Source organism: Chelonia mydas, chromosome 24 (assembly GCF_015237465.2).
Source record: "Chelonia mydas isolate rCheMyd1 chromosome 24, rCheMyd1.pri.v2, whole genome shotgun sequence".
Lineage (NCBI taxonomy): Eukaryota > Metazoa > Chordata > Testudines > Cheloniidae > Chelonia > Chelonia mydas.
In genome coordinates, this window is record NC_051264.2 from 18,920,614 (window position 1) to 18,935,873 (window position 15,260).

General features: G+C 65.2%; 1 protein-coding gene across 4 annotated transcripts in view; it reads right to left on the reverse strand.

Moving 5' to 3' along the window:
* Nucleotides 1–274: 274 nt before the first annotated feature.
* BCAM (basal cell adhesion molecule (Lutheran blood group)) overlaps nucleotides 275–15,260 on the reverse strand; it is a 37,733-nt gene continuing 22,747 nt past the window's right edge. Inside the window, exons 7-17 of one of the 4 annotated variants that reach the window (XM_043535369.1) lie at nucleotides 12,111–12,235; nucleotides 11,733–11,889; nucleotides 7,240–7,355; nucleotides 6,710–6,851; nucleotides 5,555–5,682; nucleotides 4,247–4,385; nucleotides 4,014–4,052; nucleotides 3,838–3,858; nucleotides 2,904–3,051; nucleotides 2,324–2,438; nucleotides 275–1,971 (exon numbers count right to left, since the gene is read on the reverse strand). In XM_043535369.1, coding sequence (XP_043391304.1) covers nucleotides 1,966–1,971; nucleotides 2,324–2,438; nucleotides 2,904–3,051; nucleotides 3,838–3,858; nucleotides 4,014–4,052; nucleotides 4,247–4,385; nucleotides 5,555–5,682; nucleotides 6,710–6,851; nucleotides 7,240–7,355; nucleotides 11,733–11,889; nucleotides 12,111–12,235 — 1,136 coding nt within the window. In that variant the 3' untranslated portion in view covers nucleotides 275–1,965. The remainder of the gene's footprint in view (nucleotides 1,972–2,323; nucleotides 2,439–2,903; nucleotides 3,052–3,837; nucleotides 3,859–4,013; nucleotides 4,053–4,246; nucleotides 4,386–5,554; nucleotides 5,683–6,709; nucleotides 6,852–7,239; nucleotides 7,356–11,732; nucleotides 11,890–12,110; nucleotides 12,236–15,260) is intronic. The other 3 variants (XM_037883231.2, XM_043535370.1, XM_043535371.1) reach the window with 3 other exon arrangements.

Genomic DNA, 15,260 nt, shown 5'->3' on the forward strand with positions numbered 1-15,260 from the left:
ACAAACCCCCAGCGCCAATGAGGCCCAGAGCCTAAAATCCCCCACCCCATCTGCCCTCCCTGGGAAATCCCCGAGGGACTTGCCCCGACCAGGAGCAGCTTCCCAGCAGGAACTGGGCCAAGGGAGGGGGGGGCAGAGGCATCCTCTGTTTACACAACGCCCCCAGTACCCCACCCTGTAGGCAGGGAGTTCAAAGGGGCCCAGGGCCAGGCCAGGGGGGCAGGAAATGCCTCTCGGAGCAGCAGAGGACGCACTGTACAGACCAGGAGCCAGGTGGGGGGGAGGCGTTACAATCTTTAATACTTAGCCTCAGTGTAAAGTAGAAGGGGGGGCAGCAGGCAACAGGCAGAATAATGGGGGGGGCCCCCACTGGAGCTGAAGGGGGTAGGGTGACCAGATGTCCTGATATTCAGGGCTTCGTCTTACCTATGACCCCCTCCCCCCTTGCTAGCTGGTTCCCCTATGTGAGGGGCTTGTGGACTAGACCGACCAGCCACTGGGGATGGGGGGGAAATTCACCCTGGCTGGAGCCCCCTCCCCCAAGGCTCTTCCCAAGGGGGTGGTGGCCCATGCCGGGGGAGGGTTGCTCGGGGGTTGCTGCCCCCTGCTGGCTGGCTGGGAAAAGGGGGGCCTAGGGTCCTAGCCCCATCCCCTTCTGGTGCAGCTGGGGGATGCCAATGAGACGGGGGACAAGGGTGCTGGGATTGATGGGGCCTTGTCAGGCCTGGAATGATGGTGGGGATGGATAATTCTGGTGGGGGGCAGGGTCCGTGCTCCCTCCCCCCACCCCTCTGTGGTGGCCCCCTGAGCTGGGGGGCAGGAGAGAGCCATAAATAGCCCCATTTGGGCTCAAGAGGGGGAGGGGTCGGCACTTGGCGAAGGACTGCAGCTCCCCAGGGTGGGAGGATGGGGCTTGGCCCCTGTGGCTGGGGCAGGGGCCCAGGTCTTTCACTGGGGGAGGGCCCCAGGCTCTTGGCACCTCGGAGCAGGAAGGTGGAGGTCTGGGGGATCCCATGGAGGGGTTAGTAGAGCTGCCAGAACAGGGCTCCTGTGGGGGGCCTGCCCTGTCTCAGGGATCCCCCAGGTTCCCCCCCCGCATCTCAGCTCCAGTACCCCCAACAGACATTGCAGTAAAATAAACACCCACATCCCAAGCCAGTGTCACGACTAGAGAAGGCCCCGGGGATGGGGGCACAGATAGGAATAGACCCCTTAGGGGGGGCAGCAGAACCACCCCCAAAATGCTGGGAAACAAACAGGTCTCGTAAAAAAACATTCACAACCAGAGACAAATACAGTACCGGGCGGGGGGCCACCTGGTCATACAGCCCAGTGGGGGGGGTGGAAACAGGCTGTAGGTGTTGGGGGACACAGGGAAGGGCAGAGGGGGGGGGAGGGGTGTGTGTTCTGGGGGTACCAATGCTGGAGGTGGTGGAGGGAAGGTGATGGGGGGCTGCTACCATGAGCAGTTAGACCCCGAGGGGAATGTGCTGTGGGTAAGGGGGGACCCTGGTGCTAGGGCAGGATAGATCCTGAGGGTACCAGAGCTGGGGGGCTGCTGGGGGTGTAGTGGATGTGGGTCAGGGGGGTGCTGTGGAAGGGTTGGGCATGGATGGAACATGCCCACCTGGCCCTGACCCCCATAACTGGGGACAGGTGGGGGTCTCCCCTTTCTCCAGATGCTGAGGGGAGCAGGGAATCCATGGGGATGGAACTCATAGGGGGACAGTGTGTGCTGGGGGGCTGGGGAGTCCAGGGGGGGCTCAAGGGGAGGCCCCGGGCATCTGAAAAAGTCTCTTGATATAAACGAGGCATTGACACAAAAGAACTGGGGGTGAAGGAGTAAATGCTCCCCCAGCTCCCTGGGGGGAAATGGGGGACAAAGCCCATCTTCTCCCGGCCGCAGTCCCAGCCTCCTCTGCCTCTGGGGGGTTCCCGGTTCAGCCGTCCGCTGGGGGGCAGGGCTCAGCACTGGGAGGGGTGGGGGGAGGGTAGAATCACACACTGACCCCATGTCCCCAGTCCATCCCCCACCGGCAGCCTCCACCCACCCCAGCGGGGTGACAACCAAGGTCCAAGCAGCAGCTGCTGCCCACTCTCCTTCTCCCCCTCCCCCCATGACTCCCTGGCTTAGAGGACAGTGTCCCCCCAACTCTGCCAGGGTCTCCACCCCCACGCCCCAAGGGAGGGTCTCCCCCATCCTCCCCTCCATCTCCAAAGCCGCAGCCCCCTCACTTCAGGCCTCCCGTTCCCTCCCGCTGCCCACCCAGGGCCCTCCACCCGTCTCACCTCATGCTGCCCCCAGCAGCGCCCCGTGGCTCACCTCGTGGCCCCCGTCGCCCCCGCCCCCGCTCGGGCTCAGCAGCCCCGTCTGCTCGTTCCGTTTGTCCGTCTTCATCTCCACAGCCGGGTCCTCCGCGCCGCCCTCCTTGGGTGTCCTGCGGGACGGAGGGAGGAGTGAGCGCCACAGGGAGCAGACAGACAGACGGGGGACAAGGGAAACGGGGGGGTGGGCGTGGGGGGGCTCACACAGGGATTTCTGCCACCCGCCCCAGGCAGGGGGAGGGGGGTTCTTGACAATCTCTCCCCCGCCCCACAGGACAGATGTCCCCGGTGCTGCATGCAGCCAAGGGGGGAGGGGTGTTCCGGCTGGGGGGGCTGTGGGCATTGGGGGTCACTCACAGTGATCTCTTCTCCCCCGCCCCACAGGACAGATGTCCCCGGTGCTGCATTCAGCCAAGGGGGGAGGGGTGTTCTGGCTGGGGGGGCTGTGGGCATTGGGGGGTCACTCACAGTGATCTCTTCTCCCCCGCCCCACAGGACAGATGTCCCCGGCGCTGCATGCAGCCAAGGGGGGAGGGGTGTTCCGGCTGGGGGGGCTGTGGGCATTGGGGGTCACTCACAGTGATCTCTTCTCCCCCGCCCCACAGGACAGATGTCCCCGGCGCTGCATGCAGTAGAAGAAGCCGACGATGAGCAGGAGCAGCAGGACACAGACCACGACAGCCACAACCGCAGCGCCGCTGCCACCCTGGGGCTCAGCGCCCCCGACTGCGGGGAGAGAGGGGGTGGTGAGCACGGACGTCTGGGCCCCCTACGCTCCCCCCAAACCACTGCTGCTCCCTGGGGCTCAGCGCCCCCCGCTGTGGGAAAGTGGGTGAGCCTGGACACCTGGGTCCCTGCCATGGGGTGTCTAACTCCAAGCTGGCAATGACGGGGAGCCTAATTAGCCCATTCTGACATCAGGAGGGAGACGTGTGACTACGGATCAGACCCAGCTGGGGAGAAGCAGGCCAAGGAGGGTCCTATAGCAGGAAGGTCCGAAGGCAGTGAGCAGGGGGCTGAAGGGTCCAGGCAGCCCCATGTGCGGCTGACCCCGAGAGAGGCCAGGAGAGCGCAGGCTGCGACGGACGCTGGGACCGGGCCAAGGTAGGAGCCGCAGGGGGGTCTGACAGGCTGTGGCTGGAACACAAGAGCCGAGTGGGCCTGGGGCTCCCTGACCACTGGCGTGAGGACGGTGGAAGCCTCGGGAATAAAGGGACAGAAGCTGGTGATCCCAGATCGGGGTCACAGGCCTGGTCCTCGGGCCCCACGACTTTGGGGTTTTGTTTGGACTCTGTTCCTGGGGAAGGAGCAAGGCGCCAAGTGCCCCGGCTGGAGGGGGGTGACGGAGACGGAACAGGACACCCAGGTGCACACCATGGACTAAACCATCTAGAGCCCCCTATGCATTCCCTCCCCCCCCTCAGGGCTCAGAGACCCCCACGCCCACCTGGGCAGTTCTGGGCTTAGCACCCAATAGGGTTAATCCCCCACCCGCATCCCGCCAACACCCACCTGTCCGGAGCACGGGGTCCCCTGGACAGCATGAACAAGAGGGAGAAGGAGGTTAGTGGGGGCACGACCCCCAGAGCCCCCTGGGGCTCCAGCACTGGTGCCAGTAACTGCCTGGGGGGCACAGCTGCTCCAGGCATCACCCCCCCCACCCAGCCCCATGGGAAAGGGGCACTCACCTGCTGGGGGGGAAGAGGAGGGGGTAGCTGCTGGGGGTTCTGCCACGGGAGGGAAAGACAGACACACAGGTCAGTGCCCAGATGGAGAGAGACCCCCCCACCTCCCAATTACCTCCTGCTCTGTTTCCCTACTACCCCTTCCCGACCCCACCCTGACCATCCCTGTCCCCCAGCTACCTGCCCCCACTCACCTCCCAGGTCTCCCCTGAGCCCCGATCCCACCCCCCACTCACCAATCTCCAGGATGAAGTGCTGCGTGGCCTCCCCAAACCGGTTCCTGGCCCGGCACCAGATCCCGGACTTGGCCAGTGCCGCCGTCACCTCCACCATCACCTCGCTCATCACTTGGTTCCCTGTGCTGCTCACCACCGGCTGAGTGGGGACACGAGGGGTAAGGGACCGTCTCCCAGCTCTGGACATGGCCCTGTGGGGACCCTGCCACTCTGGGGGTGTCTGCGCTGCTCGCTGGCACCGGGCTTGTGGACTCGCTATTTCAACGTCCCGAGCGTCACAGCTGCCCAGCCCTTCTGCCTCGGGGCTGCAGTGTAACCTGCGTCCACACTACTGGGTTTGGACCCTCACAGCCTGCGACGGGGGCTCTCTCCCACTCCTAGCAGGGTCTCAGGACCTGGGTCCCAAGCACTCGCTGACCCGAGTCAGACCAGGTTGTGTGGAGAGAAGCAGGGGCTTGGGCTCGTACCTGAGTCACAGCCCGGGCTGCGTGCTGTGTAGACACACCTCCTGGGGGCAGGTACACATCCCAGCACCATGGGGCCCAGATCCTCCCTGCTGCCCCCCAGCTGTATGCGCCTCCCGCAACTGCTCTGCCCCCCAAGTGCCCCTCCCCTTTGGGGCTCTTCCTGCCCTGCCGCCCTGTCTGGCTGTTCGGGGTTCGGGGTGGGGAGGTGTCAAGGGCAGTCACACTGGGACGGAGCAGCAAATCGAGTCCCAGCCTCCAGTACGTATGGCCGGGGGGACATGAACCGTGCTGCCTCCCACGGCTGTGTGCCAGCACAGGGGGTTTCACCCCACACGTGCCCCCTGCACAAGGGCTCACACTGGAAAATCCTGCCCTCGCGGCCGCCAGGCTGAGACCCGCTTCACAAGGGCTCTGCAGAGCCAGCGGGGCGTGGGGGAGCTGCCCTGCCGCAGTGAGACCCGGGTCCTGGGGGTGCGGGGGAAGATCATGACCCCCGTGTGGCCACCCAGTGCTGCCCCCCCGGTTCCCAGGCTCAGCTCAGTCACGAATGCCTGACTCCTCTGAAGCTGCCGACCATGCAGCTGTCACTGGAGCAGCTGGGCCTTGGGGGGAGAGGGGAGCTCCCTGCCAGGGCGGGGAGCAGCCCAGGCTGGGGGCGGAGGTGCAGTGGGGGCATGCGAGAGGGGGCTTCTCTACAGGGATTTCCCCATCCTGTGCCCCCACCCCCTCCCCACCACCCTGAGACACACCTCTGCCGCATCCAACTCTGCCCTCCCTAGATACCAGCCCCCCTAAACCTCCCCCCACCGCTGCACCAGGTCCCCTCCCCCTGCCCCCTCACCTTCACCCCCGGCAGACTCCAGCTGAGCTCCGGCTCAGGGTGCCCCAGAGCGGAGCAGGTCAGCTGGATGCGCTGCCCCTCGGCCAGGAGCTGGTGCCGGGTCGGGCGCTCCTCCATCTCCGGCTTCCCTGGGGGAAGGGGAAAAGTCAGAGACGTAGACACCCCCTGGGCCCCATGTCGACTCTGCCTCCCCAGCTCCCTGCACCCAGGGACCCCCAGCTGGCCCTAGAGACACGCCCCCAGCTCCCCTGCCACTGCTCCTCCCTGGGTACCAGTCCCCAGCTGCCCTGGCATGGACCCCCTCCCATGCTGCCACCAGGTGTCCCCCTACCTCAGCTCCTGAGCCCAGGGAGCCCCACCCTGCATCCCCAGGTTCCTGGACACCAAGCCCCCACCCTGACCCTCTTCCTGGGCATCACTGGCCCCTGCCCCAGAAGGGGACACGCCAGGGCCCTGCGCCCCCTGAGCCTGGAACACTCCCCGTCACGGCACCCGGCCACTCCAGGACTCCCCAGGCAGAGCCCCCTGTGGTATGGTTCTGAGCCAGGGCCTGTCCACCACCTCTGCCCTGCCATCCCCTGTGGGGATACAGGACAACCAGCTTCGTCTGGCCCAGCAGGGCAGGCCGGGGGCGAGGAGGGGCGAGAACTGACAGGTCTGAATGGACGAGTCTGCACCCACAATGCTCCATGGCCGGACATGGAGACTCAGGGGTCCACACGGAGGCAGCGGAGATGCCGGAGCGCGTGTCTGGAGGGTGGATTCTCGGTCTGACGCTCCTGCCCACACGGGCTCTGCCAACGCTCGACGGTACCAGGCGAGCCTCCGTGTGTGCTCTGATGCTCTCACCCCCTGGGCCCCATCCCATCTGTCAGGGGTATGAAAAATCCAGCTCCTTCGCGCACGGCTTTGCTGGCAAACGCCCCCATCCTCCGGTGTAGACACAGCGTCGCTAACGTCCTTGTGGGAGGTGGTGCCGCTCTGCCGTCAGCCTTACGCTGCACCCACGCTGGGGGCTCTGCCCAGAGAGAGACGCGGGGCTACCTGCTCTGCTGGAGACGAGGCCTTGGGAATTCGACATTGATCTGCCACCCCATGCCCTGTCCCAGCTGGGGGGCACGCCCCACATCTGTGCACCGGGAGGGAGCTCCGTACCTTCCACGGTAACCTGGATGGTCTGGTCCCGCTGCAGCCCCGGGACGCTGGGCACAGAGGCCTCGCAGGTGTAAGTGCCGGCCATTTGGTACGAGACCGAGTGCAGGGTGTGGGTGTCACCATGAGCCACTCGCTCCTTGCCCTGCAATGAGAGAGGACGCTGGGGCACTGTGCTGCAAGGAGCAGGGTGGGGCCTCAGTAGGGGGCGCTCTGCCCTGGCTGGCCCCAATGCCCCCACGTGGTACTGGGGGCGCTACGCTGCAGGGCACGGGATGGGGGTGCAGTAGGAGTAGGTTCCCCAGAATCAGCTGTTACCCAGATGTCCTAGAAAAATCACGGTTTGTGAGATTTCTGCCTCATTTCACCCCAGAGGCGGCTGCATCTTAGTGCCAAGCGAGGGATCCCTGTATAAACAGCCCCTGCACCCCACCCCAGAGGTGGCTGCATCTCAGCGCTGGGGGAGGGTCCTTGTATAAACAGGCCTCCCTGCAGGGCCTGCCGATACCTAGTCAAGCCCCGGTGGATCTCACCTTCCTCCACACCAGTTTGGGGGGCTGGGAGCCCTGTCCGGAGCAGGTGAGTGTGACATCTCCACCCAGGGGCACTGTCACTCGTCTGCCTGGGTGCAGGGTCAGGGGGTCCAGGTCTGTTGTGGGGGGAGAGAGGGGCAGGGATGGGCTAAGCTGTAATGCAGAAGGCTCCTCAAAACATACCCCCTCCCTTCCCGGTGTGAGCATCCCAAGCCAGCTCCCTGAGGCATTTATGCCACCCCTCCCCTCTCCACCCTGGGGCACTCCCCCCACCCCTCCCCCAACACGTCCTGGGGCACTCATGCCACCCCTCCCCCACTTCAATTGTATCTCCCAGCAGCCCCTGGGGCACTCACAGTGGATGTGTGTGTGGGGGGGGTGATGGCATATTTCCCAGCAGCCTCTGGGGCATGCACATTTGACTGGGGGGGGGGGGGGGAATGGCGTATCTCCCAGCAGCCCCTGGGGCACTCACAGTTGATGTGGGGTCGGGGGGGGGGGGGGGGGATGGCATATCTCCCAGCAGCCCCTGGGGCACTCACAGTTGACGTGGGGGGAGGGATGGCGTATCTCCCAGCAGCCCCTGGGGCACTCACAGTTGATGTGGGGGCGGGGGGGGATGGCATATCTCCCAGCAGCCCCTGGGGCACTCACAGTTGACGTGGGGGGAGGGATGGCGTATTTCCCAGCAGCCCCTGGGGCACTCACAGTTGATGTGGGGGGGGGGGAAATGGCGTATCTCTCCCAGCAGCCCCTGGGGCACTCACATTTGACCGGGGGGGGGGGAGGGAGGGATGGCGTATCTCCCAGCAGCCCCTGGGGCACTCACAGTTGACGTGGGGGAAGGGATGGCGTATTTCCCAGCAGCCCCTGGGGCACTCACAGTTGACGTGGGGCGGGGGGGGAAACGGCGTATCTCCCAGCAGCCCCTGGGGCACTCACAGTTGACGTGGGGGGAGGGATGGCGTATTTCCCAGCAGCCCCTGGGGCACTCACAGTTGACGTGGGGGGGGGGGGGGGGGGAAACGGCGTATCTCTCAGCAGCCCCTGGGGCACTCACAGTTGACGTGGGGGGGGGGATGGCGCATCTCCCAGCAGCCCCTGGGGCACTCACAGTTGACATGGGGGGGGGAAACGGCATATCTCCCAGCAGCCCCTGGGGCACTCACAGTTGACGTGGGGGGGGAAACGGCATATCTCCCAGCAGCCCCTGGGGCACTCACAGTTGACGTGTGGGGGGGGGGGGAACGGCGTATCTCCCAGCAGCCCCGGGGCCACTCACAGTTGACATGGCGGGGGGGGGAACGGCGTATCTCCCAGCAGCCCCTGGGGCACTCACAGTTGACGTGGGGGGGGGGAATGGCGTATCTCCCAGCAGCCCCTGGGCCACTCACAGTTGACGTGGGGGGGGGGAGGGAATGGCGTATCTCCCAGCAGCCCCTGGGCCACTCACAGTTGACGTGGGGGGGGGGGGAGGGAATGGCGTATCTCCCAGCAGCCCTGGGGCACTCACAGTTGACGTGGCGGGGGGATGGCGTATCTCCCAGCAGCCCCTGGGGCACTCACAGTTGACGTGGGGGGGGGGAAGGCGTGTCTCCCAGCAGCCCCTGGGGCACTCACAGTTGACGTGGGGGGGGGGGGGAAGGCGTGTCTCCCAGCAGCCCCTGGGGCACTCACAGTTGACGTGGGGGGGGGAGAAGGCGTGTCTCCCAGCAGCCCCTGGGGCACTCACAGTTGACGTGGCGGGGGGGGGGTGGGAACGGCGTATCTCCCAGCAGCCCCTGGGGCACTCACAGTTGACATGGGGGGGGAAATGGCATATCTCCCAGCAGCCCCTGGGGCACTCACAGTTGACGTGGGGAGGGGGGGGGAACGGCGTATCTCCCAGCAGCCCCAGGGGCACTCACAGTTGACATGGCGGGGGGGGGGGGGGGAATGGCGTATCTCCCAGCAGCCCCTGGGGCACTCACAGTTGACGTGGCGGGGGGGGTGGCGTATCTCCCAGCAGCCCCTGGGCCACTCACAGTTGACGTGGGGGGGGGACGGCGTATCTCCCAGCAGCCCCTGGGGCACTCACAGTTGACGTGGCGGGGGGGGGTGGGAATGGCGTATCTCCCAGCAGCCCTGGGGCACTCACAGTTGACGTGGCGGGGGGGGGGGGGGGGAATGGCGTATCTCCCAGCAGCCCCTGGGGCACTCACAGTTGACGTGGGGGGGGGGAACGGCGTATCTCCCAGCAGCCCCTGGGGCACTCACAGTTGACGTGGGGGGGGGGGACGGCGTATCTCCCAGCAGCCCCTGGGCCACTCACAGTTGACGTGGGCGGGGGGGAATGGCGTATCTCCCAGCAGCCCCTGGGGCACTCACAGTTGACGTGGGGGGGGACGGCGTATCTCCCAGCAGCCCCTGGGGCACTCACAGTTGACGTGGGGGGGGACGGCGTATCTCCCAGCAGCCCCTGGGGCACTCACAGTTGACGTGGGGGGAGGGATGGCGTATTTCCAGCAGCCCCTGGGGCACTCACAGTTGATGTGGGGGGGGGGAAATGGCGTATCTCTCCCAGCAGCCCCTGGGGCACTCACATTTGACCGGGGGGGGGGGGGGAGGGAGGGATGGCGTATCTCCCAGCAGCCCCTGGGGCACTCACAGTTGACGTGGGGGGAGGGATGGCGTATTTCCCAGCAGCCCCTGGGGCACTCACAGTTGACGTGGGGCGGGGGGGAAACGGCGTATCTCCCAGCAGCCCCTGGGGCACTCACAGTTGACGTGGGGGGAGGGATGGCGTATTTCCCAGCAGCCCCTGGGCACTCACAGTTGACGTGGGGGGGGGGGGAAACGGCGTATCTCTCAGCAGCCCCTGGGGCACTCACAGTTGACGTGGGGGGGGGGATGGCGCATCTCCCAGCAGCCCCTGGGGCACTCACAGTTGACATGGGGGGGAAACGGCATATCTCCCAGCAGCCCCTGGGGCACTCACAGTTGACATGGGGGGGGGAAACGGCATATCTCCCAGCAGCCCCTGGGGCACTCACAGTTGACGTGTGGGGGGGGGGGAACGGCGTATCTCCCAGCAGCCCCTGGGGCACTCACAGTTGACATGGCGGGGGGGGGAACGGCGTATCTCCCAGCAGCCCCTGGGGCACTCACAGTTGACGTGGGGGGGGGGGAAATGGCGTATCTCCAGCAGCCCCTGGGCCACTCACAGTTGACGTGGGGGGGGGGAGGGAATGGCGTATCTCCCAGCAGCCCCTGGGCCACTCACAGTTGACGTGGGGGGGGGGGGGGAGGGAATGGCGTATCTCCCAGCAGCCCCTGGGGCACTCACAGTTGACGTGGCGGGGGGATGGCGTATCTCCCAGCAGCCCCTGGGGCACTCACAGTTGACGTGGGGGGGGGGGAAGGCGTGTCTCCCAGCAGCCCCTGGGGCACTCACAGTTGACGTGGGGGGGGGGGAAGGCGTGTCTCCCAGCAGCCCCTGGGGCACTCACAGTTGACGTGGGGGGGGGGAGAAGGCGTGTCTCCCAGCAGCCCCTGGGGCACTCACAGTTGACGTGGCGGGGGGGGTGGGAACGGCGTATCTCCCAGCAGCCCCTGGGGCACTCACAGTTGACATGGGGGGGGAAACGGCATATCTCCCAGCAGCCCCTGGGGCACTCACAGTTGACGTGGGGAGGGGGGGGGAACGGCGTATCTCCCAGCAGCCCCTGGGGCACTCACAGTTGACATGGCGGGGGGGGGGGGGGGAATGGCGTATCTCCCAGCAGCCCCTGGGGCACTCACAGTTGACGTGGCGGGGGGGTGGCGTATCTCCCAGCAGCCCCTGGGCCACTCACAGTTGACGTGGGGGGGGGGACGGCGTATCTCCCAGCAGCCCCTGGGGCACTCACAGTTGACGTGGCGGGGGGGGGTGGGAATGGCGTATCTCCCAGCAGCCCCTGGGGCACTCACAGTTGACGTGGCGGGGGGGGGGGGGGGAATGGCGTATCTCCCAGCAGCCCCTGGGGCACTCACAGTTGACGTGGGGGGGGGGAACGGCGTATCTCCCAGCAGCCCCTGGGCCACTCACAGTTGACGTGGGGGGGGGACGGCGTATCTCCCAGCAGCCCCTGGGCCACTCACAGTTGACGTGGGCGGGGGGGAATGGCGTATCTCCCAGCAGCCCCTGGGGCACTCACAGTTGACGTGGGGGGGGACGGCGTATCTCCCAGCAGCCCCTGGGGCACTCACAGTTGACGTGGGGGGGACGGCGTATCTCCCAGCAGCCCCTGGGGCACTCACAGTTGACATGGGGGGGGGACGGCGTATCTCCCAGCAGCCCCTGGGGCACTCACAGTTGACGTGGGGGGGGATGGCGTATCTCCCAGCAGCCCCTGGGGCACTCACAGTTGACGTGGCGGGGGGGGGGAATGGCGTGTCTCCCAGCAGCCCCTGGGGCACTCACAGTTGACGTGGGGGGGGATGGCGTATCTCCCAGCAGCCCCTGGGGCACTCACAGTTGACGTGGATGATCACCTCCTTCTCCAGCTGCACCTCAGGCGGGCTGTCGAAGTCCAGCACCTGGCACCGGTAGGTCCCGCTGCTGGCCCTGGAAACGCTGGGCAGGGTCAGGACCCCGTCCTGCTTGGTGGCCAGTTCCACGGCCTGGGAGGCCTGGGGGGATGGCGAGGTGTTCAGGGCAGCCCAGGATCCCTCCCCGGGCTCAGCCCCACGGGGCCCGGGCACCCCCTCCTCCCACAGGGCTCAGCCCCATGGGGCCCGGAACCTCCTCCACCCCCACAGGCTCAGGTGCCCGGGGAAACCCGGGATCTCCCACCCCGGGGCCTGGGCAGCCCGGCATCCCCCCATCCCAAGCCCGGGATCCCCACTGATACCTGCACTCGGTAGAAGATGTACTCCGGCTCAGGCTGCCCATCCCCCTGGCACCGCAGCCTCACGTCGTCCCCCTCCTTGATCACCACGGGAGACTCCAGCGTGAACTCCACGTTCTCCGTGAAATCTGGGGGTGGGGCGTGGGGTCAAAGGTCACGAGTTAACACCCCCACCCCAGCATGGGGGGAGGTTATGGAGCAGCACCAGGAGTGCGAGTGTGTGACCGAGGGTGTCTGTGCATGCAGTTGCCTAGTTCACACACCCCAAGGCCAGAAGGGGCCACTGTGACCATCTGGTCTGGCCCCCAGCATAGTGCGGGCCAGAGACCTGCCCCAAATCATTCCTGTGACAAAGTGGGACTGTTCTTAATGTTTTCTTTGAATACTGTGTGGGTGCCTCAGTTTCCCCATGCAGTTCTTAAGTACCTAGGTGGTGGGATAAGGGTGTGTGATTGTTGCAGAGCCTTAGAGCGCCAGTGTGATGCTGTCTGCACAGAGAATGGCCGACACCCTGTCTCCTGGCCACTGATGGCCTGGGCCCCTCCTCTGCAAAGGTGCCAAGTGAAGGGGCTGGAGAACAAAGAGATCAGGTGGCCTCCTGGCCCGGGAAAGAGACAAAAGCCAGAGGAGGGGATGGAGAGTTTCAGTTTAGAACTGGGTGGGGAGATGGGGGGAGGCCCAGAACCAGGGTCTGGGCTCCCTGCCCCCCAAGATGGACCTGACTGAGGGGTCCTGGTTTTTGTACCTACAAGCTCTGTGTCAGACCATGTTCCTGTCGTCTAATAAACCTTCTGTTTTCCTGGCTGGCTGGCTGAGAGTCACGTCTGACTGCAAAGTTGGGGGCAAGGCCCTCTGTCTTCCCCAGGAGCCCGCCTGGGCGGACTCGCTGTGGGAAGCGCATGGTGGGGCAGAGGAGGCTGAATGCTCCGAGGTCAGACCCAGGAAGGTGGAAGCCGTGTGAGCTTCTTGTCCTGGAGACAAGCTGCTCCCAGAGAGGAGTACTTTGGAGCAGTTCCAGAGCATCGCCCAGTGACTCTGTAACAACTGGTGTCAGTAGTGGGATCGACTGCACCCCGTGGACCGAGCGTCCAGCCAGGGCCGGCTCTAGGCACCTGCAAACCAAGCACGTGCTTGGGGCAGCTCTTTTCAAGGGGTGGCACTCTGGTCCCCCCCACCCCTCCCTTTTTTTTTGGTTTTGGCAGCGCTCCGCTTGGGGAGGCAAAAAACCTAGAGCTGAAGAGCAGAGTGATGGCCTGTCACCGTCTCCTTAAGAAGGACATTATAACCCTGTGCAGAAAGAGAGGGTCGCGCATTGGATAGTTCACCAAAGCAGAGTTAACCGTCCAGCTGGAGGAGGATGACCGCTCTAAGGAGCAGATTCCTGACCCCAAATGGGGCTATAGCAGGATCTGAGAGCAGCTGGAGTGGTAGCCAGGCATCCCCGAGAGTCCTGTCCCCAACCAGACGGGGGTCTTCACCATCGTGTTCCCCATCTGGGGATCGGAGATGGATGGGAGATGTCAATGGGGAGACATTCCTGGGGTGGCGAGACCCTGGGACAGAGCGAACTGTTGTCAGGCCCCGGATGGTGCAGCCTCACCAGATGCTGAGGGGCCGTGTGAGGGTGCCAGGGATGAAGCCCCTCGCCCTGCCTATGGCCCAGATCCCTGTGCAGACCCAGGAGGGGTGGGGCTGGCTGGTCGTTGGGGTTCTCCAGGATATCAGCTGCGAGACCCTGTTGTGCGAGACTGTGTCTCTTTGGGAGCAGATCCAGGCCCTGCTCCTGTAATGGCCGAGGGTTTGAATTTGAACCCAGGAAACCAATCGGCGGAGAGGGAAATGGTCAGTGAAAATGCAGATGACCTGGCTGGCAGGGGGGAGGAGCTGCTAGGCTCAGGATACCTGCCTGCCTGTAACCAGACCCCTGGGGCTGGGTGGGACAGAGAGATTCATAGATACTAACGTCAGAAGGGACCATTATGATCATCTAGTCTGACCTCCTGCACAATGCAGGCCACAGAATCTCACCCACCCACTCCTGCGAAAAACCTCACCTATGTCTGAGCTATTGAAGTCCTCAAATCGTGGTTTAAATACTTCAAGGAGCAGAGAATCCTCCAGGAAGTGACCCGTGCCCCATGCTACAGAGGAAGGAGAAAAACCCCCAGGGCCTCTTCCAATCTGCCCTGGAGGAAAATTCCTTCCTGACCCCAAATATGGCAATCAGCTAAACCCTGAGCATATGGGCAAGATGTTCCCCGCCCCCTTGCACACCGGAGAGGGGGCTCCCGCTGGCTCTGATGCTGTAAGGAGAGCAGCGAGCTCGCTGCCTGCTCCCACTGGGACAGCAAGGGCAGTGCTGAGCAAGGGAGGAGCTGAGACCCCAGCTGAATGGGGGGACCCACAGGCAGGGCAGGACGGCTGCCCACCAGGTTTGCCATGTCCAGAGGCGCTGCTGGGAAGTGATCCCACAGCAGGGAGGGAGCGACCAGGGACAGGGCTCAGCAGGGCTGTGACCCCAGGCCCAGCCCGCGAGAGGGAGCAGGTCCCACTCCCGCCCCCAGCAGCTCAATTCCAGACTGAGCTGCAGAAGGATCCCCCCTTGGAGGAGCTGAGGGGACTTGCTGGCCACAGGCTGCAAACCCCCATGGGGAGGGCTGCAGGGACAGATTCCCGTGGGAGAAGGGATTCCTGTACCGGGAAGGGGCTCTCCCAGGGGAAGTAGAACCGTGGGGGATCAGGAGGCCCTTGGGGCTGGCCCAGAAGTGTCGCCACTGGCTGTCGTACCTGGCCCACGATGTCCCTCTCTCGGGACGCCAGGGGATCCAGGCCCCAGGCAGCACCGTGACTGGCCCGGAGTCTGGGATGCAGCCCGGGAGCACGGCAGGTCCTGTGACCCCGGCCAGAGGGGGGGAAGGCTGGGACAAGGGGGAAGCCCCCTTGAGACCCCTGCCCAACATAGAGGAACCTTTCCAGAAGGGGGCTCTGGACATAGTGGGGCCCCTCAGCAAGGCGACCCGGGCAGGGAAGAAATACGTCCTGGGGGTGATGGATTTCGCCACCTGCTACCCAGGGGCGGGGGCTCTGTCCTCCACCGAGGCAGGCCCCAGGGCAGACACGCTGCTGACCATCTTCAGCAGAGGGGGGTCCCCA